The sequence below is a fragment of the Ursus maritimus genome, unplaced genomic scaffold (assembly GCF_017311325.1).
Source record: "Ursus maritimus isolate PB19 unplaced genomic scaffold, ASM1731132v1 scaffold_26, whole genome shotgun sequence".
NCBI classification, from domain to species: Eukaryota; Metazoa; Chordata; class Mammalia; order Carnivora; family Ursidae; genus Ursus; species Ursus maritimus.
The window spans coordinates 12,020,723-12,047,841 of record NW_024425119.1 but is presented as its reverse complement, the minus strand read 5'-3'; the positions used below and the strand labels follow the sequence as shown (position 1 = coordinate 12,047,841).

The following is a 27,119-nucleotide window of genomic DNA, read 5'->3' as shown; positions in this document are numbered from 1 at the left end:
TCTTCAAGTTGGCTTATTACAAAACATAGTTACTACTAAAATGTTCGTCAGAATAGTGATTCAACTTGGCTAAATACAAATGTAGATATAATGCTAGTTTATTCTCTCAGTAAACCTGTAAAAATTTAGAAAGAACATAGCCAGGTTGAATAAAAATGTATGCTTATCTTAATTTCATGTCGATAACTCAGAAGACATAGCTTTTTTATTAAAACAACAATATTGAACTGGTCTCATTTGCCAAAGATTTACTTAAATGTTTGTTACCTTGGATTCTTAAAATACTTGCTTTAGTTTCTATAAAAAATACTTTCGAAAGTGGAAGTTTAATTTCCTTAATTTCTGGAAATCTTAGGAATATTTAATTAATATGAACAAGTTTTTACTTTCAAGCCAATTAGAATAGAACTCCTTTAAGGGATTTTATAATCTAAAGTTATAATTGGCAATACTATCTGGAGGTAGGAAAAATATTTTATATGCATATAACACATGTTACATTAAAAAACATACATTATAGTATTGTAATAGCATTCTGTAGTGACACATGTAACTACACTTGTGGTGAGTGTAGCATAATGAATAGATTTTTGGGATTATGTTGTACACCTGAAACTAATGTAACATTGTGTGTCAGCTGTACTTCGATTTACTTACTCTGCATAAATAAAAGTTTAAAAAAATATTATGAAGGATTCATTGAAAACTATTGCCTGCTAAGCTTATTTCAGGTTTGACATGATACAGACTACATGAGAGGTGGCTGAGAGCCTCAGGCACCCAGACATGGGGAACTGGGGCTGGTGGTTGGAGTCCAGCTTTGGAGTCAGACCTGGGATTGAATTTTTTTTCTTTGCATCATAAACTTAATAATTGGATGCTCTTGAGTTAGGTAGTTAACATCTCTGAGTCTTGATTTCTTCATCTGTAAAATTGGCATAATGATACAACTTACCTCACAGGGTTGTAAAAATTAAATGAGACACTATACATAAATTGCTAAATATGCTGCTATCATTGTCATCATTATTTGTATAACTGTCTTGTAGTCTATTGGCATTTTTGGTATCATTCTGGAAGAGTAGAATTGTGGTTATGGGAAAGCACTGTGGGTACATGTCAGATTGAGCAGATTTTTGTAAGAAAATATGGAACCCAGAAGAAATCTAGGTTCCTCACTCACTGGCTCTGTGACCATGGATAGGTCATTTCTTTGTGTCTTTGTTTTCTTAATTACCAGCAAGGTAGGGACACCTGACCCAAAACCCTCACAGGGAAGTCATGGAAACCAAATGGAATCATACATGTTAAACTAGTCTTAATAATATAAAATATTATATGCAAATGTGGTGGCTTTGTTGTTTTTGTTATGAAGATAAAGCATTAGAGAAGTTTTGGTGAGTGTGTCTCCCTAATGGGGTTCCATCAACAGGCTACTTGAGTGCCATTGCTCACATTTTGATTAATATTGGTATTAACTTGGCCATATCATTATAAGAAGAACATTTATTTTAAGCGTACTGTGTGAAAGACATGGTGACCGACTTTACCCCTCCATACCTCTAGTACTGGAGTCAGGGAACACGGCTTCAGCACCAGGTGCACTGTCCTGTCTAGATGTAGGACTTTGGGGAGGTCAGTTGACCTCTGTAGACATCTGTGCTCACTTCTACAGTGAGGAATTGAGAGTAGTCTCTCCCTAAGGAATTCACTGACCCTCCCCCCCATCACCCGTGGGTACCCTGGTTTAAGTGATCACTCTCTTGCCTGGAGTGCTGCAAGTCCTTATGGATTTGTCTGATTTTACTGCCTTGTCAACTTCTTCCTCCACATCTGTTTCACATCACTGGTCGATCTTTCCCAGTGGTCATCTTCAGTACCTTTTTCTGTTGCCCTTGAGATAAAGACAAGCCCCTTCCTTAGGCCTCTAGGCTTGTCCTGGTCTGTCCTGCTTTCCTCTTCACCTAAAAACAACAGTTGCAACAAACATCTATATGTATAAAAACATACAAACCGACACAAATAGAGAGGCTATAGCTTCAGTTTGAAAGTTTCAACCCACTGGTAGTTTATATAAAAGCTCTCATTCTTCCTTTATATTTTTACCATGGTTGTGTTTCTGGCAGATGGGGCAAGTTGAGGTTACCTGCTCAGTCAGTATGAAGTTGCCCTGATGTGTAATCTTGTGGAGACTGGACAAATTTTGGGTGAGGAACTCAAGACCAAGGGCTTTTTGGGTGTCTCCAGAGCTCACCTGAGTGGATAAAAGATCCAGCCTGTTTCCAAGTTCAAATTTTTTTTTTTAAGAGAGCGCGAGAGAGTGTGCACGCAAGTGGTGGGGGAGGAGCAGAGGGAGAGGGAGAGAGAATCTTAAGCAAACTTCATGCCTTTTGTGGAGCCCACCACAGGGCTCTATCTCATGACACTGAAATCGTGACCTGAGCCGAAATCAAGAGTGGGACACTTAACTGACTGACCCACCCAAGTGCCCCTCCAATTCATATTTTTAAATCAGGTCCCTGAGAGTCCCTAATGAGTCTCAAGTAGGGAAAAGGGAGCCTTAAAGCTCAGGTGACTATAGGGAGTTAAGAAGTTGGAGTGAGAAGGGAAAGGTCTGATACGGTAGATATAAAGGGTTGGAGGAAACTGGGTTATTAAAAGGAGGATGGATAAAGAATTCAAGGGAGCTGACAGGAAGGTTGAGGGTGGTCAAGAGGATGAAGGAAGAACAGAGGGTGATGGGAGGGAGAGGTTTTAGCTGAGCCAGTTTGGGGAGGTCCCAAGTTTTGCAAGGAGGACATTGAAGTTCTAAATTGTCTCTAGTAAAGTTTTGCCATTTTTGAAGATTCTGAGCTGAATTAGTGCTATAATGGTGAAATGTGCAGTCAGTGGGAGAAGAGGGAGGGTGCTCAACCGAATGAGAGTTACTTACGGGATTAAATGACTAAATCAGAAATAGGAATTCAAAGGAGCTGGGAAAGAGTACAAGTGTACCTTGCAGATACTGCGGGTTTGTTTGCAGACCCCAATAGTTAAGTGACTATTGCAACAAAGCAAGTCAAGTGAATTTTTTAGTTTCCTAGTTCATACAAAAGTTCTGTTTACACTGTACTATAGTCTTTTAAGTGTGCATTAGCATTATGTCTAAAAAACAACACATATGCCTAAATTAAATTTTTATTGGTAAAAAATGCTGACTATATTCTGAGCTTTCATCAGGTTGTAATCTTTTTGCTGGTGGAGGGTCTTGCCTTGATGTTGATGGCCGCTGACTGATAGGTTGGTGGTTGCTGAAGGTTGGGGTGGCTGTGGCAATTTCTTAAACTAAGAAAACAATGAAGTTTGTTGCATCGATTGACTCTTCCTTTCACAAATGATTTCTCTGTAGCATGTGATGCCATTTGATAGCATTTTACCTGTAGTACAATTTCTTTAAAAAATTGAAGTCAGTCCTCTCAAACCCTGCTGTTACTTTATCAACTAAGTTGATGTAATATTCTAAGTCCTTTGTTGTAATTTCAACAGTCTTCACCACATCTTCACCAGGAGTGGATTCCATCTCAAGAAACCACTTTCTTTGCTCATCTGTAATAAGCAACTTCTCAGCTGTTCAGGTTTTATCGTGAGATTGCAGCAATTCAGTTACATCTTTAGGTTCCACTTGTATTTCTCTTGTTATTTCCATCACATCTGCAGTTACTTTCTCTGCTGAAGTCTTGAACCCCTAAAAGTCATCCATAAGGGTTGGAATCCAAACTCTTGTTAATGTTGATATTTTGATCTTTTTCCATGATTCATAAATATTCTTAATGACATCTAGAATGGTGAATCCTTTCCAGAAGGTTTTCAATTTACTTTGCCCAGATTCATCAGAGGAATCACTGTGATAGCTATAGCCTTACAAAATATATTACTTAAATAATAAGACTTGAAAGTTGAAACTACTCCTTGCTCTGTGGGCTGCAGAATGGATGTTGTGTTAGCAGGCATGAAAACAGCATTAATCTTGGTGGATATCTCCATCAGACCTCTTGGGTGACCAGGTGCATTGTCAACGAGCAGTAATATTTTGAAAGGTATTTTTTTTTCCCCCTGAGAAGTGGGTCTCAACAGTGGTTTTAAAACATTCAGTAAACCATGTTATAAACAAATGAATTGTCACCCAGGCTTTGCTGTTCCATTTACAGAGCAGGCAGAATAGATTTAGCATAATTCTTAAGCACCCTAGGATTTTCAGATGGTGAACGAGCATTGGTTTCAACCTAGAGTCACCAGCTGCATTAGCCCCTAACAAGAGGGTCAGTCTGTCCTTTGACAATTTGAAGCCAGAAATTGACTTCTCACCAACAGTGGAAGTTCTGGAGGGCATCTTTTTCCAATATAAAGTTGTTTTGTTTACATTGAAAATGTGTTGTTTAGTGTAGCCACGTTCCTTAATTATCTTAGCTAGGTCTTCTGAATAACTTGCTTCTGCTTCTTTATCAGTACTTGCTGCTTTACCTTGCACTTTTTTGTTACAGAGATGGCTTATTTCTTTAAACCTCATGCACCAACCTCTGCTAGCTTCAAACTTTTCTGCAGCTTCCTCACTTCTCTCAGCCTTCATAGAATTGAAGAGAGTTTGGGCCTTGCTCTGGATTAGGCTTTGGCTTAAGGGAATGTTGTGGCTGGTTTGATCTATTTAGACCATTAAAACTTTTTCCATATCATCAGTAAGGTGGTTGTGCTTTCTTATCATTTGAATCTTCACTGGAGTAGCACTTCTAATTTCCTTTCCCTTTGCACTCACAACTTGGCCAACTGGTGCAAGAGGCCTAGCTTTGAGCCAGTCTCAGCTTTTGACATGCCTTCCTCACTAAGCTTAATCACTTCAAGCTTTTGATTTAAAGTGAGAGATCTGTGACTCTTACTTTCACATGAACACTTAGGGAACATTGTAGGGTTATTCATTGGCCTCATTTCAGTGTTGCTGTGTTTCAGGGAATACAGGGGCCTGAGGAGAAGGAGAGACACAGGGGAATGTCTAGTTGGTGGAGCAGTCAACACAGAAAACATTCATTGATTTTGTTGTCTTATATGGGTGCAGTTTGTGGTGCCCTAAAATAATTAGAGTAGTAGCATAGAAGATCACTGATCAAAGATTACCGTAACAAATAAAACAATAATGAAAATGTTAGAAATATTGGGAGAATTACCGTAATGTGAAATACGTATATGAAGTGAGTAAATGCTGTTGGAAAAATGGCACCAATAGACTTGCTTGATGCAGGATTGCTACAGACCTTTAATTTGAAAAAAAAAAAATGCAGTATTTGTGAGGTGCTATAAAGTGAAGTGTGAGAGAATGAGGTGTGCCTGTATTCCCTTGTGATGAGCCAAGGAAATTCCCACTGTAATCTCCACTGGAGGAGTCAAGGGAAGGTAGAAGAGGCCTCACAGAATAGCTGGGAAATATTCCTACTCAAGAGTCAGGGTGTGATTCTCAAAGAGCCAAAGAAAAAATTTGTTTGCTGGAAAATATCGAAGTACCATGTTGCAGCAGGCTAGCTATCTGGAGCACTGGTTCAAGAGTTGAGCTTGAGGAAAGATACATGAATCTCTGGACAGGAGAGGAGAGTTTAAATATCATTATCAAGGTGGGGATGGTGTGCATCCATAGATGAAGCCCAGTCCTCATCCAGGTCATGTCATCATACAGATGTCAAAAATAAATCCCTACTGAGTCAGGGAGGTTATTTGAAAAGATTATTGTAATAGGTAGAAAGCTCTAACCACAAGATATGTAGGTGTCTCAAAATCAAACACAAAAAGACTTCTGTCTTAAAATGAATAGTGCTAGCAGGATCTTTGTGGGAGAGTGGGATAAGCTGGTGGGGGTTAGGAGATGACATGACCATGGTAGTTTAAAAGGAGGTTTTTTTTCCTGTGGTCACCTTATACTCAGAATGAGTCTTTAAGAGAGGATGTTCTGGGGGTACCTGGGTGGCTTAGTCGGTTAAGCGCGACTGCCTTTGGCTCAGGTCATGATCCCAGGGTCCTGGCATCAAGCCCTGCATTGGGCTGTCTGCTTGGCAGGGAGCCTGCTTCTCCCTCTCCCTCTGTCTGCCGCTTTGCCTACTTGTGCTCTCTCTCTGTCTGTCAAATAAATACATAAATAAAATCTTTTAAAAAAAAGAGAGGGTGTTCTGTGTTGTTTTGCTTAAGCTCAGAGCTAGCTAAACTTTCAGGGGTCGGTGGGGAGGAGATAAGCTTAACTAAACTTTGAACAAGTCAGTAGGTAAGTAATGGGCATTTGTGAGCACTTGGCCAGAATTAATGTAAAATCCTTTTGGGTTAATGACAAATATATTTTTAGATCAGGTTCTGGAGAATTCCTTTTAGATATTAGTAGATACGTTTACCATATCACTGTCAGGCAGTGAACTCTTGCTAGGTATTGGGGATAAACTTAGTTATATTGCTCCTGTTCCCAAGGGGCAGAGATCCTAGTTGAAGTAGAAAATATATTTTTAAAAATGCTGGTATCAATAAAGACTGTAAGAGCTCAAAAAAGGAAAGCTGAAGCAATTGGGAAGATTTGTGGAATAGATAAGATTTGAATCTGGCCTTGAAGAACTTGCTTGCTGTGATAATGAGAGGGAAGTATGGAGTGGGCAGGAAAATGAATGCACTGTGTTGATGCAGTATGATGTGCTCACAGTTACTGTGTTCAAAACCAGTTTGTATGATGCAGAGGCTATAAAATTAAGTTAGTCTTAGGTAAAAGTCACCTGGTGGTGGTCTGAAGTATTGAGGCTTTTTATTTTAGGCAAAGGAAATCAGAAAGCTTTTTGAGTTGGATAAAGTAGAAGTATTAGAAGTGGAAAAGGGATGGGAGAGTGTTGAGATCACTTACTAAGAAGGTAGTTTAGGCATAAGGTCATGAAGGTCTAGAGTCGGATAGTGGTTCTGAATACGGAAAAGAGGCAGATTTAAGGACATGCTAAAGGAAGAGTCAGCAAGACAGTATTTGGCAGACTAGGGGAAAAGGGAGGTATGAAAGAGGGTTCCACTGTGTACCCGTAAGAATAGGAAAATGGTACCATTGACTCTTGAAGATATTTTTTTTTTGGCAGGTTGTGGGGGAGGTGATGAATTTAATTTAATGGTTGGAAGAGATGGCCAACAAGAAGTTATAGGTGCAGTACTGAAGGAAAAATAGGAATAAGTGTAGTAGAAGGAGATTTCTACATAGGTAGGGATATGGTCAACATTGTTGAATGCTAAATAGAGGTCAGAAATAAGGACTGAGAAAAGGCCATTGGAGACTTGGAGAGAGCAGAGCAGTTTTAGTTGGGTGATGAGTGGAAAGTTAGTCTAAGTTAGACTAAGATGGTGGTATGAAATGTATTCAATATTATAAGATTTTGTAGTTAGGAGAAATAGAATTCTCTTGGTGGTAGCAAGGTTAGGGTTATTAGAACAAAGTGTTTTGATAGCAGAGACCTGGCGGGAGCCATTGAAGATACAAGAAATAGGGAATAATCCATAGAGGAAAGTTGCAGAGAGGAAGTAGGGAGACTGAATCAAAAGTATTGCTTTAACCATAAAAAGGAGAAAAGGTAACTTGTCATTTGAGACCGAGGATGAGATAAAGGAGGAGGGATGGGGTATATAGAGATTTTTGAGAAGTTTAAGGTGTTGGGGATATATGGCATTTATTTTCTTCCTGATTCATTGAGATTATTTTAGGAGATGATCCGAGGTGTAAGGATTCAAAGCGTGGAATTTGTCTTCAGAAAAGTGGAAAAAATTTAGAAAGGCTACTAGAGAAAGTTTAATAGGAAGTTAATAAAGGAAAATGAGGATTCCTAAGCACTGTGCAGGTTCCACTAAAGGGATATGTTGGCAGATATTTGGATTATCTGGCTGTTAGGAAGTTAGAAGGTAAGCTCTTTGGAAAGGAAGTTAATGGAGTGCATGGCATATATACTGTAACTAGGGGTGCATGTGTATGGATTCAGTGTATTTCTTTCATAGATTAAAAAATATTACCAATCAAATTGTACCTTTCAGATATCCCATTTAATATATTGCTGAATAGATATTGGTTGTAATATTGTAGTATTCAAGTATCAGAAGGGTGGTTAGACAGGGTGAACCCTGTAATAGTTGGTAGGTTTACATAGTGTCCTTAATTAAAAAAAAAAAGATTTAAAGTAATCTCCACACCCAATACGGGGCTCTGAACTCAACAACACCGAGATTGAGAGTCACATGTTCTACTGACTGAGCCAGCCAGGTGCCCCTACACATAGTCCCTTAGAAATCTTAATTATAAATAGTACTGCTCAATTAAAAGAAGTTAACTTGTCCCAGCGCTCTTTTTCCCCTTGTACTTAGAAGGCTTTTGAGGTCTTAAATGATCAGAAAGGTTTTTTGGATTTTGTAGACCAAATGTTCAGTAAAGTATTAGTGTTTGACTTGAAAGTCATAAACAGACTTAACAGATTTAGTTATTAATACCTGATGTCACATACGAGTTGGTACACAGTTTTCCAAGGATAGTGCCATAAAGAAAGGTGCTCAATAAATAGATTATTATCACTCTTGGATTTTAAATTCTTGGATTTTAAACTGTAAGTGTTCTCAGGCAGTTGCTTAGCCCTGTGTAGTACTTAGCATTGTGCCCTTAACTAGTAGAGTCCCTTTTCCTGATTTTTATAATTGGCTCATAGCATGACGGACTCAATATAAGATAATGCAATAGACACTGTGGGTACTGATAAATCATTGTGATGAATGAAGGCTTGAAATTAGTTAAGCGTGAATCTGTGAGGGAAATTTATTAATTTGCCAATAGCAGTATTAGATACACAGAATGAGCAGACAGGGCTTTTAGTCACTTTTTTAAAAAGCTATCCACCTGTTTGTTTTTGACTAAGACAGATGGATTTAAGCTTATTTAGTAGGGAAATCCATATTATACTTCTAGCTGAAAATAGTGGACTTTAGAACTCCACTTGGCAGCCATAATCCATGAACTGGATTACTGAATCCATATACTGGGTAAATATCACTTTTTTTCTTTATACTTTTTTGAGCACCTTAATTTTTTGAAATTAATTTCTTAAAAAAAAGAGGTAGTGGTTACTTTTAAATGGTACTTGGTATTGCCTTTGGATGACACAGTTTTAGACCTTTAGTTAAGTAATTGTGAGAGATTATGTACGTTATTGCAGAACTCTGGTGTTATTTTTCCTTCCCTCATTTGTATTCTTCATCTCAGCCTTTAGATCTCTGCTATCCAATACAACCACTTGTCTATTTAAATTTAAATGAGTTAAGGTTAAATAAAATTGAAGATTTAATTTCTTAGTCACACTAGCCACATTTTGGCCACTGGATACTGTATTGCCCAGGGGAGAGTGTATTTCTGTCATCAGAGAAAGTTCTTTTGGATAGTTGTGCTCTGTATCTTTAATTACTAATGATACCAGGAAAGTAAATGTCAGGAACTTGGAATAGATATTTAAAAATTCCCAAAACCGTAGAATTTATACAAATTTAATCCTAACAGCTTCAGCTTTCTCAAAGTTAAATATTTAGGGTAGGCTTTATATTTAGTTTTGGTATTAGGTCTTATTCAGAGGTCATTTTGATAATAATGTAAAACAGAATAAAATAGTTGTTAAGAACTATCTCTGCCAGATTGTGTATTTAACAGGTTTATTAAGATATAATTGATAATACAATAAATTTTGCATATGGAAAGTATATTTAATAAGTTTTGATATGAATACCTCTCTTGAACCGTCTGCATAGATAGATGTGATATACCTATTACCCACAAGTTTCCTCATGCCTCTTTATACTCTCTCCCTGTATAATCCCTGTTCTTTTTTACCCTCTTTGTCCATCTCCAATCACTGATCTGCTTGCTGTCACAATAGAGTAATTCGAATTTTCTGAAATTTTATATAAATGGAGTCATGCAATCTATACTTTTTTTTTTTTTTGGATTGACTTCTTTCACTCCACGTGACTGTTTTGAGGTTCACATGGTATATGAGATTCCATGTTACATGTACAAACAGTTCATTATTTGTACTGTATGGTTATATCACAGTTGGTTCATCCATTAGTTTGTTGATGACATTTGTATTGATTCCAGTTTGGCTTTATTTCATATAAGCTGCTATGAACAGTTATGTATAGGTCTTTGTATTGACATATGCTTTTATTTCTCTTGAGTAAATACCTAGGCATGGAGTGGCTGGATCATATGGTAGGATGTATATTTAGCCTTTTAAGAAACTGTCAAACTGTTTTCCAAAGTGGCTGCACCATTTATATCCCCCTCCCCACAGTAGAGTGTGTGTTCCACTGGCTCCATATCCTTGTGAATTCTTGGTATGGCCAAACTTTTTAATTTTATGTGACAGACTGTTTTAATAAGAAAAGGCTGTCCTAGTAGAATTATTTCCTTGCTTTTGCACTTTTTGTATTTAAATGCTGCAAAAATGGTATTTTGTTTGTGAAAAGACTTTAAGACAGACTTCTATAGATTTATTTACTCTTATTTTTGATAGTATTTGTTCACTAATGCTGATTTGAAACTCAATTTATAGGAACCATTACATTTCCTTTCTTTTTACTTACATATTTTTCTTTTTTTGTTCTAGCGGCCCCTTTGTTGCTTTATGCAAACAGACGGGACTTGCGATTGGTTGATGCTACAAATGGCAAAGAGAATGCTACGATTGTAGTTGGAGGCTTGGAGGATGCAGCTGCGGTGGACTTTGTGTTTGGTCATGGCTTGATATACTGGAGTGATGTCAGCGAAGAAGCCATTAAACGAACAGAGTTTAACAAAACTGAGAGTGTACAGAATGTTGTTGTCTCTGGATTATTGTCCCCTGATGGGCTGGCATGTGATTGGCTTGGAGAAAAATTATACTGGACAGATTCTGAAACAAATCGGATTGAAGTTTCTAATTTAGATGGATCTTTACGGAAAGTTTTATTTTGGCAAGAATTGGATCAACCCAGAGCTATTGCCTTAGATCCTTCAAGTGGGTAAGTTTTGTGCAATGTATAAAGCCTATTGCATCTCTGTTTGCTGGTTTCTGTCCGCTAGCATAGACACCCCCTCCCCAACCCCAAAAGAAAAGAAAGATCAAAAACCAAATTTTAGGTTCTCTGAGCTTCTTTGTCAAGTAGACTTGAACGTGGGAAATTATGTTGTGTTCTTAAAGTAAGATGTTTCTGTAAATATTACTATACTGTGTTTGTAACATCACTTATGGGATAGCCATACATAGAGTTCTTGGTTTGTTTTCTGCATTTAATAATTATGAGAGGATAATTAGAAGGCAGAGAAGAAGGGATGAAGACCTAACAAGAGTGGTATTTGATAGCTCAAGACAACATAAAAAAATCTTATGGATCTTACAACTTTTAGTGTATATGCAATCATTTTGTTATACTAGTGTCTTTTTTATTAAACTCTGAAGTATTATTTAATATGTCAGTATTGAATGAAATATAAAAAATTAAGTTGTTAAAGAACTCATTTCTAGTTAATTAAACATATACTTGCTGTAGGGGTTTATTTTCTGATGAGAAGGGAAACTTAAAGCTATGGGTAAATCCCATTAGAAAATGTGAACTGTGTCATCGCATGCTTCTGTTTCTATGCTTCACTTCTGCCATATATCATTCTTTGATACTTGTTTATTGAATATGTTGTTATGCCAGAGTCTGTCATGGTAAATAACTAAATATTTACCTGAAATGAGTTACTCATAATTGTTTAAAATGTAAAGATAAGCAGCCTTCATATAACCATTTTAACACTTTGTTTTCTTTGACTTTCAAGTTTATTGGAATGCTTTAAAACACATTTATAAAAGGGAGTGGATTAATATTATGTAATAGAACGTGGGGAAAAATGGAAGAAAGGTTTATGTATGCTCCTTTGTTTTGATATTAGGCCTTATTTGGTGACAAAGTTTAAAGAAGATGCCATATTGTAGGAAAATGAAAAGATTTGTCTGTCCATGAAAGATAATATGGACAACAGTGTAGTGAAACTTTAGGGTGAGAAGCTCTGGAACACACATATGTATAATTTATATAATATATAAAAATTATGTATTTTTTAGAGGGGCTTTAAGAGGTATCTGCTAAAGTCAGATGGTCTCTTAATAAGTCATCAGAAAATATAGTGGCTCTGGTGGTAGGAAAGATGGTTGACTGTCCCAAGGAGGAGGTCAGAGATGTTGGATATGCAGTAAATTGTACTGATGAAAAATTTGGTTGTTGAGAACTTGCAAGACATTTTTGAGAAATGGAATCTGTGTTTTGCCAACAAAGTTTGTGAGTTGCAGAGAGTGTTGAAATGTTTGTGAGGTTACTGCTTTATAGAATACACAGGGTTTTGGTGCTTTAGTGGTCATTAGGGAATAGTACTTTGGTGAAAAGAGAAATATTTTTTTAAAAAATTGTTTTTGACAAATATAATCTTGTAACTGTAAGGGCGATGATGGCAATTCAGCCAAATGTTTTTTAAATAGTATGTTCAGAGCTCTGCTTTTTGTACTCTTGTTGGGGAGAGAGGGGGGAATATCTTTAAGGATTTACAATCTGTTTAAGGACAGAAAACTTGGCCAAGAGAACTTTTCCTTCTTCAAAAGCATGTTTACTTGTATTATATAGGATGTATGTGGAGAGAGGAAGAGTGTTAAAGGGAATTGGAAGGGCCACAAGAGCTCTTAAGGAGGATGGGTGGATAAAATAGCTTGATTACCACAATTCCAGAGCAGCATCTAGATCATTTCTACAAGGGATAATGATTTTATGATAGTACATATTCACGGGAGCTGAATTTATAGGCAATTCTCGACTATTCAGGATCTAATCATCTGATGATTAAATGAATCATTCTCATTTCGTGCCCTATACTAATGAGCTTTACTTCTGGGTGTCAGGTCTGATAAGTGTCTTACGAAGTAAGTTTACCATATTATTAAAAAATACATTAGAGTTTTTGTGGCTTTCCTTTACCCATGCAACTTCCAGTATTGAAGGTGAGAAACCACCAGAGACTCGGCTGATCAAAAAATTACTGGAAGAATCAATAAAAGTGTAGAAAGTAGTGTTATTTAAGCTTCTAAGGGATGATCAGTGAACACTATTTCTCCTGAGGCCTTAAGTTTGGTCGAACACTTAGTGAAATATTTTTTCATTATTTTTGATGGTTGTGGTTAGTGTTGCTTATGTGTATGAATGTGTGTGTAAGTTTACCCTCTCCCCCCGTTCTTAAAATCTTTTTTAATTTTTGGAAAGTTATGTGTCATATGGCTATTTTTGAAATTACACAACTGAAAATAAATAGAATGCAGCCAAATGGTATACATTTGGTAATTAGCATGATGGATTGTAAAATTATATTTTAAACTCATGCATTTAAAAATATGTTCTGTCAGTCTTCATTGTTGATCTTAGATTTATGTTAAGGATTGTGGTTTTACTGGAAAAGTAATTTTAGATTGAGTACATCACTTATCAAACAGAAGAGATGATTTCCAGATTTATTTTTGGGGGGAGAAATGAAGTTTACTTTCCAGAGAAAGTACATGAAAACGGTGCTGAAGAAAAATGTAGGCTTTATCAGAGTCCAGTATCCTGGGTTATAAGGTTCAGAAGAGCTGACTGAACTCTCTCACATCAGCTTATGTAAAAGGAAAGCTATTGAATGACTGGTATTGTTTGAGCCCTGGGAACTGGTGCAGACATCTGTGTGCTTTCGGATGTATGGAGTTCTTTGTGTAATCAGTCCATTTAGCCTAGACTGAAGGAAGATTTTTATTTCCCTCCCTAAATTTGGCCTCTGTTAGTCTGAGATTTTTTTTTTCTTTTTCTTTTGAGTGATGGCAGTGTAGAATTCAGAATAAGGAACAGGAAAATGTGTGTACAGAAATTGTTCCAGGAATGAACAACCATAGTTATAGGAAACAGTATCCTTATAGTGAAATTCCTGACTATTTGGCTGCTCTGCTTGTGGAGTTTCTCAGTCTGCTCCTCAGCAACTATACGGATCTTAGTGATGTTGAGGGCCAGCTGTCTCAGGTACAAATAAAGTAGTTTTAAGGGTTTTTTGTTTGTTAAGGATCTTTTCATATTCCAAATTCTTTTGGATATTTTTTAAAAAGTTAAGCTTTAGTGATTCAGTATGAAGTGAATTTGTACTGAACAGCTTTGAAAGATATTTTTTTTGTTTTGTTTTTAAAGATTTTATTTATTTATTTGACAGAGAGAGACAGCCAGCGAGAGAGGGAACACAATCATGGGGAGTGGGAGAGGAAGAAGCAGGCTCCCAGTAGGAAGCCCGATGCGGGGCTCGATCCCAGGACCCTGGAATCACTCCCTGAGCTGAAGGCAGATGCTTAATGACTGAGACACCCAGGCACCCCTGAAAGATACTTATTTTTAAAATATATTTTTATCATCATTAAGAATAATATTTATAACACTAAAAGTTCTGCTTAAAAATGTTTGCAGAACTAACTCAATGGAAAAAAATAATATGTAATTTCCCTAACAATTATATACATATAATTATCATATCTTGAGTATGTTTAGAAGTATTTTCTACACTGGTATGTTCCAGATGACTAAAATCATTCCTATCACCTAACGGTGTTCAATAAATATTTTTTGAGTGACCAGACCTTATGTTTTCTTTCATAATCCTGTTAGTTTTCCTTGTCAGAGGAGAAAGTGTTTTCTAAGCAAATACAAATTTTAGCATCATCTCGTGAATTCTACCCCAGTATTGTTTTAATTATGATTGTTTATTTAAAACATATTTAAGATTTTTAGTTTTTTCAACTAAGTTATCAAGATAATAGAGCTTGGTTTATGTCACATCTAGCTCTCTTATTTACCAGCAAGTCACTTCATTCCTTTGGACTTGAGTTTTCTCATCTCTAAAATGATGGGTTTCTTTTAGTTTTGACATTAAGTTTAAACAGTGAGGTATTTAAATAAGTACACTGTATCGATTTTTAAGTTTTTATTTTACAGTTACACATTATGGACATTATACAAGTTCATAATTTAGGTATGCTACACTTAGAATGTGTTTCTGTGGAACAGAAAAATTTTGTTTCTGCTGCCCTTACTGTATAGGTCATTATACTCAACCTCCTTTTTTATGGCTGTTTGACCCCTAAAACCAATTTGATGATTCCACTGGATGTAAATTAGAAAATACTTTAAAATGTCAAAAGATTCTTTTTGTTTGAAGAATGAAAACTGTAGCCAGTTATTTTCGGGCAGATTATATCGATTCAATATAGTTTGGAGGTGGGGTTTTTGAGATTATCCCAAATCTAAGAGAAATGTGTTAGAAAAGCCAGATTTCCTGGATTAGTGTCTTGGCTTTACCAGCCTCTGGGATATGATTGAAGGCCCTTGAAAATGGAAAAAAAACCCAACTTTTTAAGAATAAATAAGTGTGTGTGTATATGTATATTCTCAAAATACCTTTCTTTTTTTTTTTTTTAAAGATTTTATTTATTTATGTGACAGAGAGACAGCCAGCGAGAGAGGGAACACAGCAGGGGAGTGGGAGAGGAAGAAGCAGGCTCCCAGCAGAGGAGCCTGATGTGGGACTCGATCCCGGAACGCCAGGACCACGCCCTGAGCCGAAGGCAGACATTTAACAACTGCGCTACCCAGGCGCCCCCTACTTAAAAAATATCTTAACCCTCATCCAATTTTTAGTTATTTATATCTAGTGATATCCATTGCCCTGTCTTAGACTGAGTTGTAATTATGTAGTCAAATTTTTTTATGTCCCATATCTCCAGGCCCACTTTTATTGAAGGAATACTGAAAGGGAATATTTGTAGTATAACTAAATGACTTTACCTAGCCCTGTCTCTTAACAGCTTTGCTTTTTAAAGAAAAGCTTTCCTTGCTTGCAGCACTGACATTTTAATTCAGCCTTAGCAGAAGGAAGAATGAAATTTTGTGAGATTCAAGAATAGGATACCTTTAACTGAGTATTGGCTCTCTGTATTTTGGTGATCTTATGTACCCTTGCTATATTCCACCGTGACTGGCTCTTTAGAAATGCAGTAAATTAGTTTTGACTGGCACCAAGTATTTGTGTCATTGAGCCTTTAAGATTTTGGAAGGAGTTGTTTGCCAGATAGCTAGCTAATTTGTGAAAAAGGAATAAAATTATTCTTTTTTTTTTTTTAAGATTTTATTTTTTTATTAGAGCGTGCATGCGTAAGAGCACAAGCCAGGGGGAGAGGCAGAGGAAGAAGCCAACTCCCTTTGAGCAGGGAGTCCAATTCGGGGCTTGGTCCCAGGACCCTGGGATCATGACCTGAGCTGAAGGCAGACGTTCAACCAATTGAGCCACGCATGCGTCCCTAAAATGATTGTCTTTAGTATTTTTTTGCAGCGTTTAATATTGATACTATATTCCTTTTGGAAATTTTCTGTTAAGACTTCCTGATTTTTGTACTGTTTGGTTTTCCTACCACTTGGACCACCCTTTTCCTTCCTTCTTCATTAACTCTTGAAATATGGAACAGTTTAAAGTACATCAATTTCTTTATTCTTTCCCTGAGATTTAATCAATTTCCATAGCTTTTGCATAGAAGCAGATAGCCAGTTATCCTAAAATATAAGCTTCATACTGGACTTTGCTTTAAAAACACTGGTTCTGTGTATGAAGGATCTTGCTCCGAACTCTCAACAAATTAGTTTTGAAAGACGTCCTGGTAAACTGGGGAAGCCTATTTTCTGCCCATTAAGTCCTAGAACTGATAGGGAATCTTGAGGCTCTTACAGCTAAATGCCTTCACTTTGTGGCTGAAGAAACCAGGGCCTTGGCTAAAATAAGAGACAGCCAGATTCTTAGTTGAGATTTTCCAATTCCACTTTTGGTGCTTTTTTTCTTCATGAAAAGTATCTTGCTGAAGCAGTGTGTTTTGTTTTGCAAATTGAATTACTTTTAAAATGCAACATGGTAGCTTTATTTAAAGGAGGATTTTATAAAATCTTTGTTTTTAGATTTACTTACGTGTATTGCTTTTTGCATCCACTTAATCCATTTGGGTTCAGTTTCCTTCTGCTTAAAGTATATTCTTGAGTATTTCTTTCAGCAAAAGTTGCCTAATGGTAAACTCTTCGTCTTCGTCTGAAAATGTATTTAATTTGCCCTCATTCTTGAATGATAATTAGTTGACGATAGAATCTGGGTGATAGTTATTTTCTGCTCAGTTGTTAGAGGGTATTTTACTTGTTGATTTTACTTGTTACTGTGAGAAGTCTGGTATTTTCTAATTCTTGTTGCTTTTGTAAGTACTTTGTTTATTCTTTCTGGTTCTTTAAAAGCAGCCCTATGCATCTCTTAAGTTTTGATATTTTGCAGCTTTTCCTACCCTGGTCTAGATTTGGCTCCATTTTTATTTATCCTGTTTAGAATTCATGTTTGTAGAATCTAAAAATTACTGTTATCTGGTAGTTCTAGAAACTTATTATGCATTATTTCTTACTTTTCCTTCATCATCCTTAGACTCCCTTGGAACTCCTGTTTGGTATATGATGGACTGTCTGATTTTGTGCTCCATGCCTCTTAATCTTGTTTTCATATTGATAGTCTCTCTGTCTCTCTGGGCTACTATGTGGTTTATTTTTTCACTTGTCTTCCAGATAACTAATTCTTTCCTCAGGTGTGCCTAATTTTGCAGTCTAATGAATCCGTTGAGTTTTTATATCAATGACTATATTTTGCTCTTCTAGAAGTTCTTGTGCCCCTCATTTTAAAGACTTACGATGAGAAAATGTTAGCTTACATGAAACTAGAGAGAGTAGTCTATCAATAATTTTAGACTTAGAAAAAAGTTAGAAAAATAATATTGAGTTTTTGTATAATTTTCACCCAGCATCCGTTAATATTAATATCTTATTTAACCATAGAACAGTTATCTAGACCAAGAAATTAATGTTGATATAATGTTATTATAACTAGTTTGTATACCATATTTAAATTTATCCAGTTTTCCCACTAGTGTCCTTTTTCTGGTCTAGGATCCCATATTGCATTTAATTGTTATCTCTAGTCTTTTCTAATCTGGGACATTTTGGCAGTTTTTGCCTGTATAACCTTGACCTTTTGAAGATTATTGGCCAGTCATTTTGTAGAATGTCTCTCAGTTTGGGTTTGTGTGATGTTTTCTTATGATTTGATTAAGGTTATACTTTTTGGGCAAGAATACCACAGAAGTGATGTGTGCTCTTCTCAGGCATCATATCAACAGGGTACATGATGAAGATAATGGTGATGTTACATTTGATTACTTACTTGTTGTCTGCCAGAGTCTTTTTTTTTTTTTAAACTGTGTTTACTATTTTTTCCTTGTAACAAATATTGGAAGTTATACAATTATCTTGTTTCTCATTATACTTTTATCCACTAATATAAGCATCCTTTGATGGTTTTTACCTGCAACAGTTATTGCTATGGTGTTTGCCACATGGTGATTTTTCTAGTTCCGTTGCTCCTCCCACATGTATTATTAGTTAAATTCTGCTTTAATGAAGAGCTGTCTTGTCCTTCGCACTTATTTATATTAGTATGGACTCATAGGTATTTCTTTTATTCTATACAGACCATTACTGTCATCATTTCTTGCTCAAACTGTCGCAGATTTGGCCATTGGGAACTCTTTCAAGTTTGTTCCTCTGTCCCTTTGATAGGCCCTCATCATTTTTTAAGTACTTTATGGTCTGACAGCAGATGTTTCAGACTCGTCCTTTTTCTGCTTCATGCTTAGAATCAATCACTTCTGCAAGGAGCTCTGTCTCCTTTTATTGGCAAATGATATTTAGAAACTAAGATCTGGGGGCGCCTGGGTGGCACAGCGGTTAAGCGTCTGCCTTCGGCTCAGGGCGTGATCCCAGCGTTCTGGGTTCGAGCCCCACATCAGGCTCCTCTGCTATGAGCCTGCTTCTTCCTCTCCCACTCCCCCTGCCTGTGTTCCCTCTCTCGCTGGCTGTCTCTATCTCTGTTAAATAAATAAATAAAATCTTTAAAAAAAAAAAAAGAAAAAAGAAACTAAGATCTGGAAGCTAGGTGTGGTCTTTGCTACTAGGTTGTCATTACTCTTAAGCCCTAGACATAGTTAGGAAATACATGGATGTGTACACATACACATAGTTCTGTGTGTTATCATCTTTATCTCTATATTAAAAAAACATGAGTTCATGTTGATATCTCCACCACAATCCAGTTCTAATCCACCACTACAATATTACATTATAGTCTTGTCCTTTTCCTTTTTTGGTCGATTCTATGACAGTGAGAAACCTGGTTTATCAATATAAATATCAGATATTTATCAAATATACGATATATTGTATGTTGTGTGCAAACCTAGTGTGCAGGGGTTTCAGAATTGCTAACCTAAACTCTTGTGAGCAAGAAATTTACTGTCTAGAATACAATACTATGAAACTACTGTCTGCAGAGTCAAAATACTGTTTTCCAAGTTTATTTAGGTAATTTCTTTCTTATCTGTTGCAGTGTGGCTATATTATTCATTTGTAATACATTTATCACAGTTTGTATTCATTTTGATTATCCCCCCCAATATCCTAGCTGATTTTAAGTATTGATTTATATCATAGTTACATGAAACAATTGCCACGTTTTTAAGAGTTAGGGATGACATAAGTTATATTCTGAGTAGTGTCCTTCCTCCCCATCCTTCTACCCTGCTCCTATTCTCCCTTTCTTGTCTGTTCCCTCTTATTTATAGATACCTTACTCTAATTAATTTTTGGTTTTATCTTCTTGAAATCCTTTTTGCACAAATGAACTAATACATGAGTGTTTTCTTATGTTCTCTTTTTTCTTACATGAAAGGGTAACATTCTAAAGTGCTCTTTTGCATTTTCTCTCTCTTTTTTTTACTTAACAATACATCCTAAATATCATTCCATATAGCTCTTCGTCATTCTTTTTTGCAATGATAGTAGTATTCTATTGTATAAATGTACCATAGTTTATTCAACCACTCTCTTACGTTTAGACCTTTAAGCTGTTTTGTTAGTTCAGGTATTTTAAAGCAAACCCACACAGTGATCTCTCACTTGTGAATGCTTCATTTTACATTCCTAAAAGAAAAACATTTTCTTCCATAACCACAGTACCATTATCTTCCACATGCCCTAAAATGAACAATATTATAAATTAGTCTATATTCAGATATGCAAAATAGTCTCAGAAATGTCTTTTATAGTTGATATGTTTGAATCAGGATCCAAAACGAGGTTCACAGTTTGCATTTGATTATGCCTCTTAAGTTTCTCTAGAACAGTGTCCCCTCCCTGTTTTTCTCTCATCCTGTTGACTTTTTAGAAAGATTCTACAGTTGTCCATTAGCATGTTTTAGATTTTGGATTTTCTAAGAGATCCTTGTGATGGTTGACTTATTTTTATCCTTTTTTATTTCTTATGAGATTTAGACTAGAAGACTTAAGTGACAAATTCAGTATTTTGCACAAATACGTCATAGGCAGTACAGTTCTGAGTACTTTGTATTTATCACATCAGAAAGTATGTAATGTCTTGTCCTACTTGTAGTGATACGGAGATTATACACTGGGTTCAGATGGTGAAAATTAATATCTTTATTATAAAGTTGAGTTTTTCCTCTTGTGTCCTGTGAATAATTTGTGGGCTGATCCTCTATACCATACCAATATCCAGTTCCTCATCTCTTGATTGTTTTAACATCCACTGAGGATCATTTTTGTATTATTTATTTAGGGATATTTGTTGCTGTTTTATGATGTTTTATCTCATGTATTTTATTCTATCTTTTATGCGTTTTAATCATTTTAAATATTTATAATTTCTATCAGATTGTTCAGTTGTCTGAAGTTCTTAGAAATTCACTTCTGTTTTTGTTATATTTGCTGATTCTTGCTTAAGGTGAACTGTTTCCTTAGATGTCGTATAGTTTCGGATTATGAGCTGATCTTCAGAGGGCTGTCTGAGAATCCTGAGTGGCCTCATGGGGGTGCATATTCCTCCAGAGAGGCTTTAGTTTGCTTCTGCCAAGTACCATAGAGGTATTTCCAGGAACAACTTTATTTTTTGTTTTTAAATTAAAGTATAATTTCTATATAGTAAAATGCACAGATCTTCGCTGTGCAGTTTTGACAAATGTGTACATCTATATTATCACCTTGTTTAAGCAGAGATTACTTTTTATATTTAATGTTTGGAGTACCATGTACAGAGAATTAATTCAGACCCTAAACCTATGTGAGGGCGGTGTTGTGGTTACAGAGTTTTTGGTGCTTTTTCCCACCTTTTCAGAGCATAGGCCAAGACTGAAAAGCTTCTTTGCCTTTCTCTGCCAATGGCAGATTTTTCTGCTTCATTGTTCCCTGAGGGTCTGAGCTTTGTGCAAGAATCTTATTTCTTTTTTTTTTTTTTTTTAAGATTTTTTATTTATTTATTCGACAGAGATAGAGACAGCCAGCGAGAGAGGGAACACAAGCAGGGGGAGTGGGAGAGGAAGAAGCAGGCTCATAGAGGAGGAGCCTGACGTGGGGCTCGAACCCGGAACGCCGGGATCACGCCCTGAGCCGAAGGCAGACGCTTTAACCGCTGTGCCACCCAGGCGCCCCAAGAATCTTATTTCTAACACGGTGCTTCTTATGTGTCAAGGCTTTATCTTCTTCCCTGTTTTGCTGTCGAAACAGAAGTCCCTCAGTTTCTGAGATGAGAAAATCCTACAGGCTTGCTGTAGCATCAGGCATGTACTGCTTTTTACCTCCCTGTTCATTTTTGGCTCTCTGGAGATTTCTCCTAGTTTCATGATACCTTAGCTGTACATTTAAGAGTGTTTATATACTTTTATTTTGTGTATATGTATGTTTTGGTCTTTTTGGGCTGTTTAACAAAATACTGCCTGGTAGCTTATAACCGAGTGGCTTATAATGACAGAAATTTATTGCTCACAGTTCTGGAGTCTGGGAAGTCCAAGATTAGGATGCCACCATGGTCCCCTTCTGATAAGGGCCGCCTTCCTGGTTTATAGCTGGTATCTTCTTGCTGTGTCCTCACGTGGTGGAATCCTAGGATTTGCTTTGTAGCTCTGTCCTCATGACTAAGCACCTATCAAAGGCCCCACATGCTACTACTGTCACCTTTGAGTGTTAGAATTTCAACATATGAATTTTGAGGGAACACAAACATTCAGACTATAACAATGTGTAAGTCAAGTAGGAAGACTAACCAGTGGTTCTAGAGGTTTTTTGAAAGGAGGGATTTCTGGTTATTTTGTTACTAAATTATCAGAAACATAAATTCTGATTTTCATGTTTTTAAATATTGCCTTTTCTTACTGTAGATATATGCACATGATGAGCATTATTCATACTTTCTAATACATGTATTAATGACTTCTTTTAATTATAGGTAGGATTATATAAGTGACTTCAAGGATCATGAAGTGATTTATGATCTAGTATAGATCTGGTTCACTTAGTTTTTATGACTCAATTCTAAATGTTTTCTTAATTAGCCACCATTGTGTGTAATTACATCTTATAAAGGGGAAAAATTATCCCTTCATTTAAGTTTGTTGAAACTGAGCATTTCTGAATATTTTTGTTAGGGGAAAGTAGATTCAGATTGAGTAACGCACTAGATTAAGGGTTTGTGAATATTTTGGAAAATTTATTATTTTACCCTTACCTAATTATAGACATTATACATTTCGGAATGTAATAAATTTGTATAAAATATATTTGTATAAAATGGCTGGAATATACTCTGATTGTTGGTTGAGGTATTTTTATTTTCTGGCGTAAGAAATTTTGAAGTTTTGAAAACTTAATATTTTCTTTACTTACTGTGATTACTTCCTAATTAACACAAAACCTGTCTTCCACCCTTCACTTCATTTAAAATTTGTTTTCCAGAAAGTATTGCAGTGGATATCAGGCCAGATACAACAATAAAATTACATTTGTATGGAAACTAGTGAACAACATATAACAACCTGGTACTGGTTCCTGATTTTTGATGAGTAGCAGATGTGAATACTATTGCAAACTGGCGCTGTAACCATATATATTTAATTCTTCAGTATCAAGTAAGAATGTTTATCTTCTCTTAAGTCAGAGCCAAAATAGAACCCATTGAAGCCAAAATAAATTAGGGGCCAAATAAACCACATAATTGGAGAGTTAGTAATAATTGTTGCTGAAGAGAGATTTCTTCTATATGCGCCTGTAGCCTGGCTTTTGAGAAGCCACAGGACATATTTATCAAACACTCTTGCATTTCCTACAGGATACTAAAATTGGCTTTTAAAAATAATGCTGATAAAAAGCCTTTGCAGAATATGTTACACAGCTAGTTGAATTTAGCAACTTTATAGTTAAGTACTTTTAGGTAATCATAGATTTCTAAGTTAGGTTAACTGCCCAAACAAAACAAGTAAGCCAAACCAAACCTATTCCTTAATATGTATACCCCAATTATTTTTTATTTTTGGAAAGATAAAGTGATGTAGTCAAGAAGTTTACCTCATAGTCTTTTTTTTTTTTTTAAGATTTACTTATTTATTTGAGAGAGCAAGCATATGTGTGAGTGGGGGTTTGCAGAGGGAGAGAATCTCCAAGCAGATGCCCCACTGAGTGCGGAGCCCTACACTGGGCTTCCCATTAGACCAGTGACCTGAGCTGAAACCAAGAGTCAGATGCTCAGCCGGGGCCACCCAGGTGCCTCAACCTCATAGTCTAATTTTTAAGTCGCTGACTTAAGGGGGGAGGTTTGAAGCCTCAGTATCAAATATTCCTTATTCTAATAACAGAAAATGTTTATGTCAAATCCTAACAGAGAATATGGAGAATGTTTTTTTCCTCAGAATTTTCTTTTTCCCCTGCGTCCTGAAATCTCTATTCTGCTGCAGTCTGGTGTTTTATTCTAATAGATCTTTAAATAAAAAGTTTACACCTTTCTCTTATTGGCTGGTGCCCAATCCCCTTTAAAGATTAATTCTGTTTTAAGAGTACCAACACCTAAATGTTGCTCTTTATTAAGTCTCATACCTTAGTATGTTACTCAGGCTTTTAGCAGGTGCCCTTTTCCATAACCCACGTGATTTCTTGAAATCTCTCTCTTTTTTTAAAGATTTTATTTATTTATTCGACAGAGAGACAGCCAGCGAGAGAGGGAACACAAGCAGGGGGAGTGGGAGAGGAAGAAGCAGGCTCCTAGCGGAGGAGCCTGATGCGGGGCTCGATCCCATAACGCCGGGATCATGCCCTGAGCCGAAGGCAGCCGCTTAACCGCTCTGCCACCCAGGCGCCCCTCTTGAAATCTCTTATAGCAGCTTAACAGTTACAGCCAGACTTTGTATATGTTATATATTTTAGTGCTGGAAATGGCCTTCCCTTACCTTTCCAATGCAGATGTAACTCTTGATGACTTATTTGACATTCATTGCCCCTGATGCTTTGTATTGGCAACTCTACTCTGGTTCTGGAAATTTTGAAATCAGAATTATTTTGAAAAATGGCAAACAGAAATCCCTAAAGGATCCAATTTTGTGTTTAAATTATCTGCATATGATACATTGATGTGAAAAAATTGGAAAGTTAAAAAAGTTTACTGGGAATTTTTAAAAAAGATTTATTTATTTATTTTAGAGTGCACATAAGCAGGGGAAGGGGCAGAGGGAGAGGGAGAGAATCTGAAGTAGACTTCCTGCTCAGTGCAGAGCCCAGCACAGGGCTCAGTCCTACAACCCGGAGATCATTACCTGAGCTGAAATCAAGAGTCGGATACACAATTGACTGAGCCACCCAGGTGTCCTGTTTACTGGGAATTTTTAAAGCTCTTTTATAAACTCGTAGTTTTTTTAGTTCACATAATCTTTTTTGACACATAGAATGGACCTTTACTTTCTTTTAGTACCTAGATGTCTGTTGCATTTGTAGGGATATTTTATCTTTGTACCATGTCTGGACTATACATATTTGAGGGCAGAACATGCTAGTCTTGTCTTACACTAGACTTATACTAAGGGATATAAATTGGTATTCATTTGATAAAGTTAAAATACTGTGACTCAACTTTTTGTCCTTACCTGGCCCAAATAAAGTCCTCAGATACCATAACCCAAGTTACAGAGTAAATCTTTATCTACATTGGATACAGAAGATACTTCGTCTAGTTTTGGAGGATAAATCCCATTAGATATTTTCTGTCTAGGGTTGTTCTCTTCCCCTCATGCTGAATGATGAATTTGGGTTTGCAAAATGGTACCATCCTTGAGATTAGCTGTTACAGTTCTCCAACATCACATCTTTGTATAGTGTCCTCTCAGCAGGACTTAGTAGCTTCCACTCCTTTTGAATCAGCTTCATTGATGCATCTCTGAGTGCCATGAATACTTCTCTCCTGACTCTCTAGGAGTAAAATTGCCATTTTACTGCACTTCCTGGGGAAGGATAAAGTCTCATAAGGCAGATTCTGAGCTTGAGCCTAGGGAAAAATATTGTGTGGAGAAGACCCAAGCACAGAGCCTCATTCTGCTGTCAGGTCATTGCATTACTGGAGGCACTCACTTGTTACATTTTAGGAATAACATTTATCTCTTTCAGGCTGTTTCTTATTCCTTCCTGTGCTTACATACTTTAGCTGGCTTTGGGAAAATGTACCAATTGAGGATTTGGTACCAATCTTACCAGTACAAATGAGCACCAAGCTTTGTAGAACAGCAAACTGAAACAGGGCTTTGTCTTTTTTTTAAATAAACTTTTCCTAAGAGCAGCTTTTGGTTCACAGCAAAATTGAATGGAACAAAATATTTCTAATTCCTCCCTTCTGTAATAAAATTTTTAATTTTATATTCACTTTATTCCTTCTCAAACGCTTTTCTTCTCTTTAGTGTAGACCTAAGTTTCTTACACATTTTCCTTCTCTCTGCAGAACTTCTTGCAAGGCAGGTCTATAGGCAATAAATTCCCTCAATTTTTGTTTGAGAACGTCTTTTTTTACTTCTGAAGGATAATTTTGCAGAGTATAGAATTCTAGCTTGGTAGGTTTTTCCCCTTTTACCCCTCTAAATATTTTACTCCAGTCTCTTCTTGCTTGTATGGTTTCCGAGAAGTCGTGTGTGTGTGTGTGTGTGTGTGTGTGTGTGTGTGTGTGTTTTCTCCTGAAATTTTTTTCCCAAGATTTTTTCTATATCTTTGGTTTTCTAGAGTTAGAATATGATATGCTTAGGTTTTTTTTTTTTGGTGGGGGGGGTTTGGGGGTTTTTTTTTTTGTATTTATGCTGCTTTGTTCTTCTGTGAGCTTCTTGGATCTGTGGATTGGTATCTGGCGTTTGGAGAAAGTCTAAGTCGTCATTGCTTTGAATATTCCTTTTTTTAAATTTTTCTTCTGGTATTCTCATCATGCATATGTTATATCTTTTGTAGTTATCCCACAGTTTTTGGATATTCTGTTCTGTTTCCCACCCTCCCCCCCCCCATCTTTTTTTCCTCTTTGGCTATTTCTGTGGACATGTCTGTAAGGGCAGAGATTCTTTTCTCAGCTGTGTCCCATCTACTAATGAATCCATTAAGGGCATTCATTTTGGGAAACCCGGGTGGCTCAGTTGGTTAAACGTCTGCCTTTGGCTCAGGTCATGACCCCAGGGTCCTGGGATCCAGTCCCGCTTTGGGCACCTTGCTCAGTGGGGAGCCTGCTTCTCCCTCTACCTGCTTTTCTCTCTTCCTGCCGCTCCCCCTGCTTGTGCCCTCTCTCTCTCTCTCTCTGACAAATAAATACATAAAAACCTGTTTTTTGTTAAAAAAAAAAAAGGCATTAATTTCTGTTACAGTGTTTTTGATCCCCAGCATTTTTTTGGTTCTTAGAATTTCCAGCTCTCTGGTCATATTATTCATTGTTCTTATATGTTGCCTCTCTTTTCCATTAGAATCCTTAGCATATTAGTCATGATTGTTTAAAATTCATAGTCTGATAATTCCAACATCCCTACCATATCTGAGTTTGTTTCTGATGCTTGCCATATCTC

General features: G+C 36.5%; 1 protein-coding gene across 2 annotated transcripts in view; it reads left to right on the top strand.

Moving 5' to 3' along the window:
- The window catches only part of LRP6 (LDL receptor related protein 6), a 197,896-nt gene that overhangs the window by 14,481 nt on the left and 156,296 nt on the right, over window positions 1-27,119 (top strand). For both annotated transcript variants that reach the window (XM_040642168.1, XM_040642167.1), the window contains exon 2: window positions 10,665-11,058. In XM_040642168.1, coding sequence (XP_040498102.1) covers window positions 10,665-11,058 — 394 coding nt within the window. The remainder of the gene's footprint in view (window positions 1-10,664; window positions 11,059-27,119) is intronic.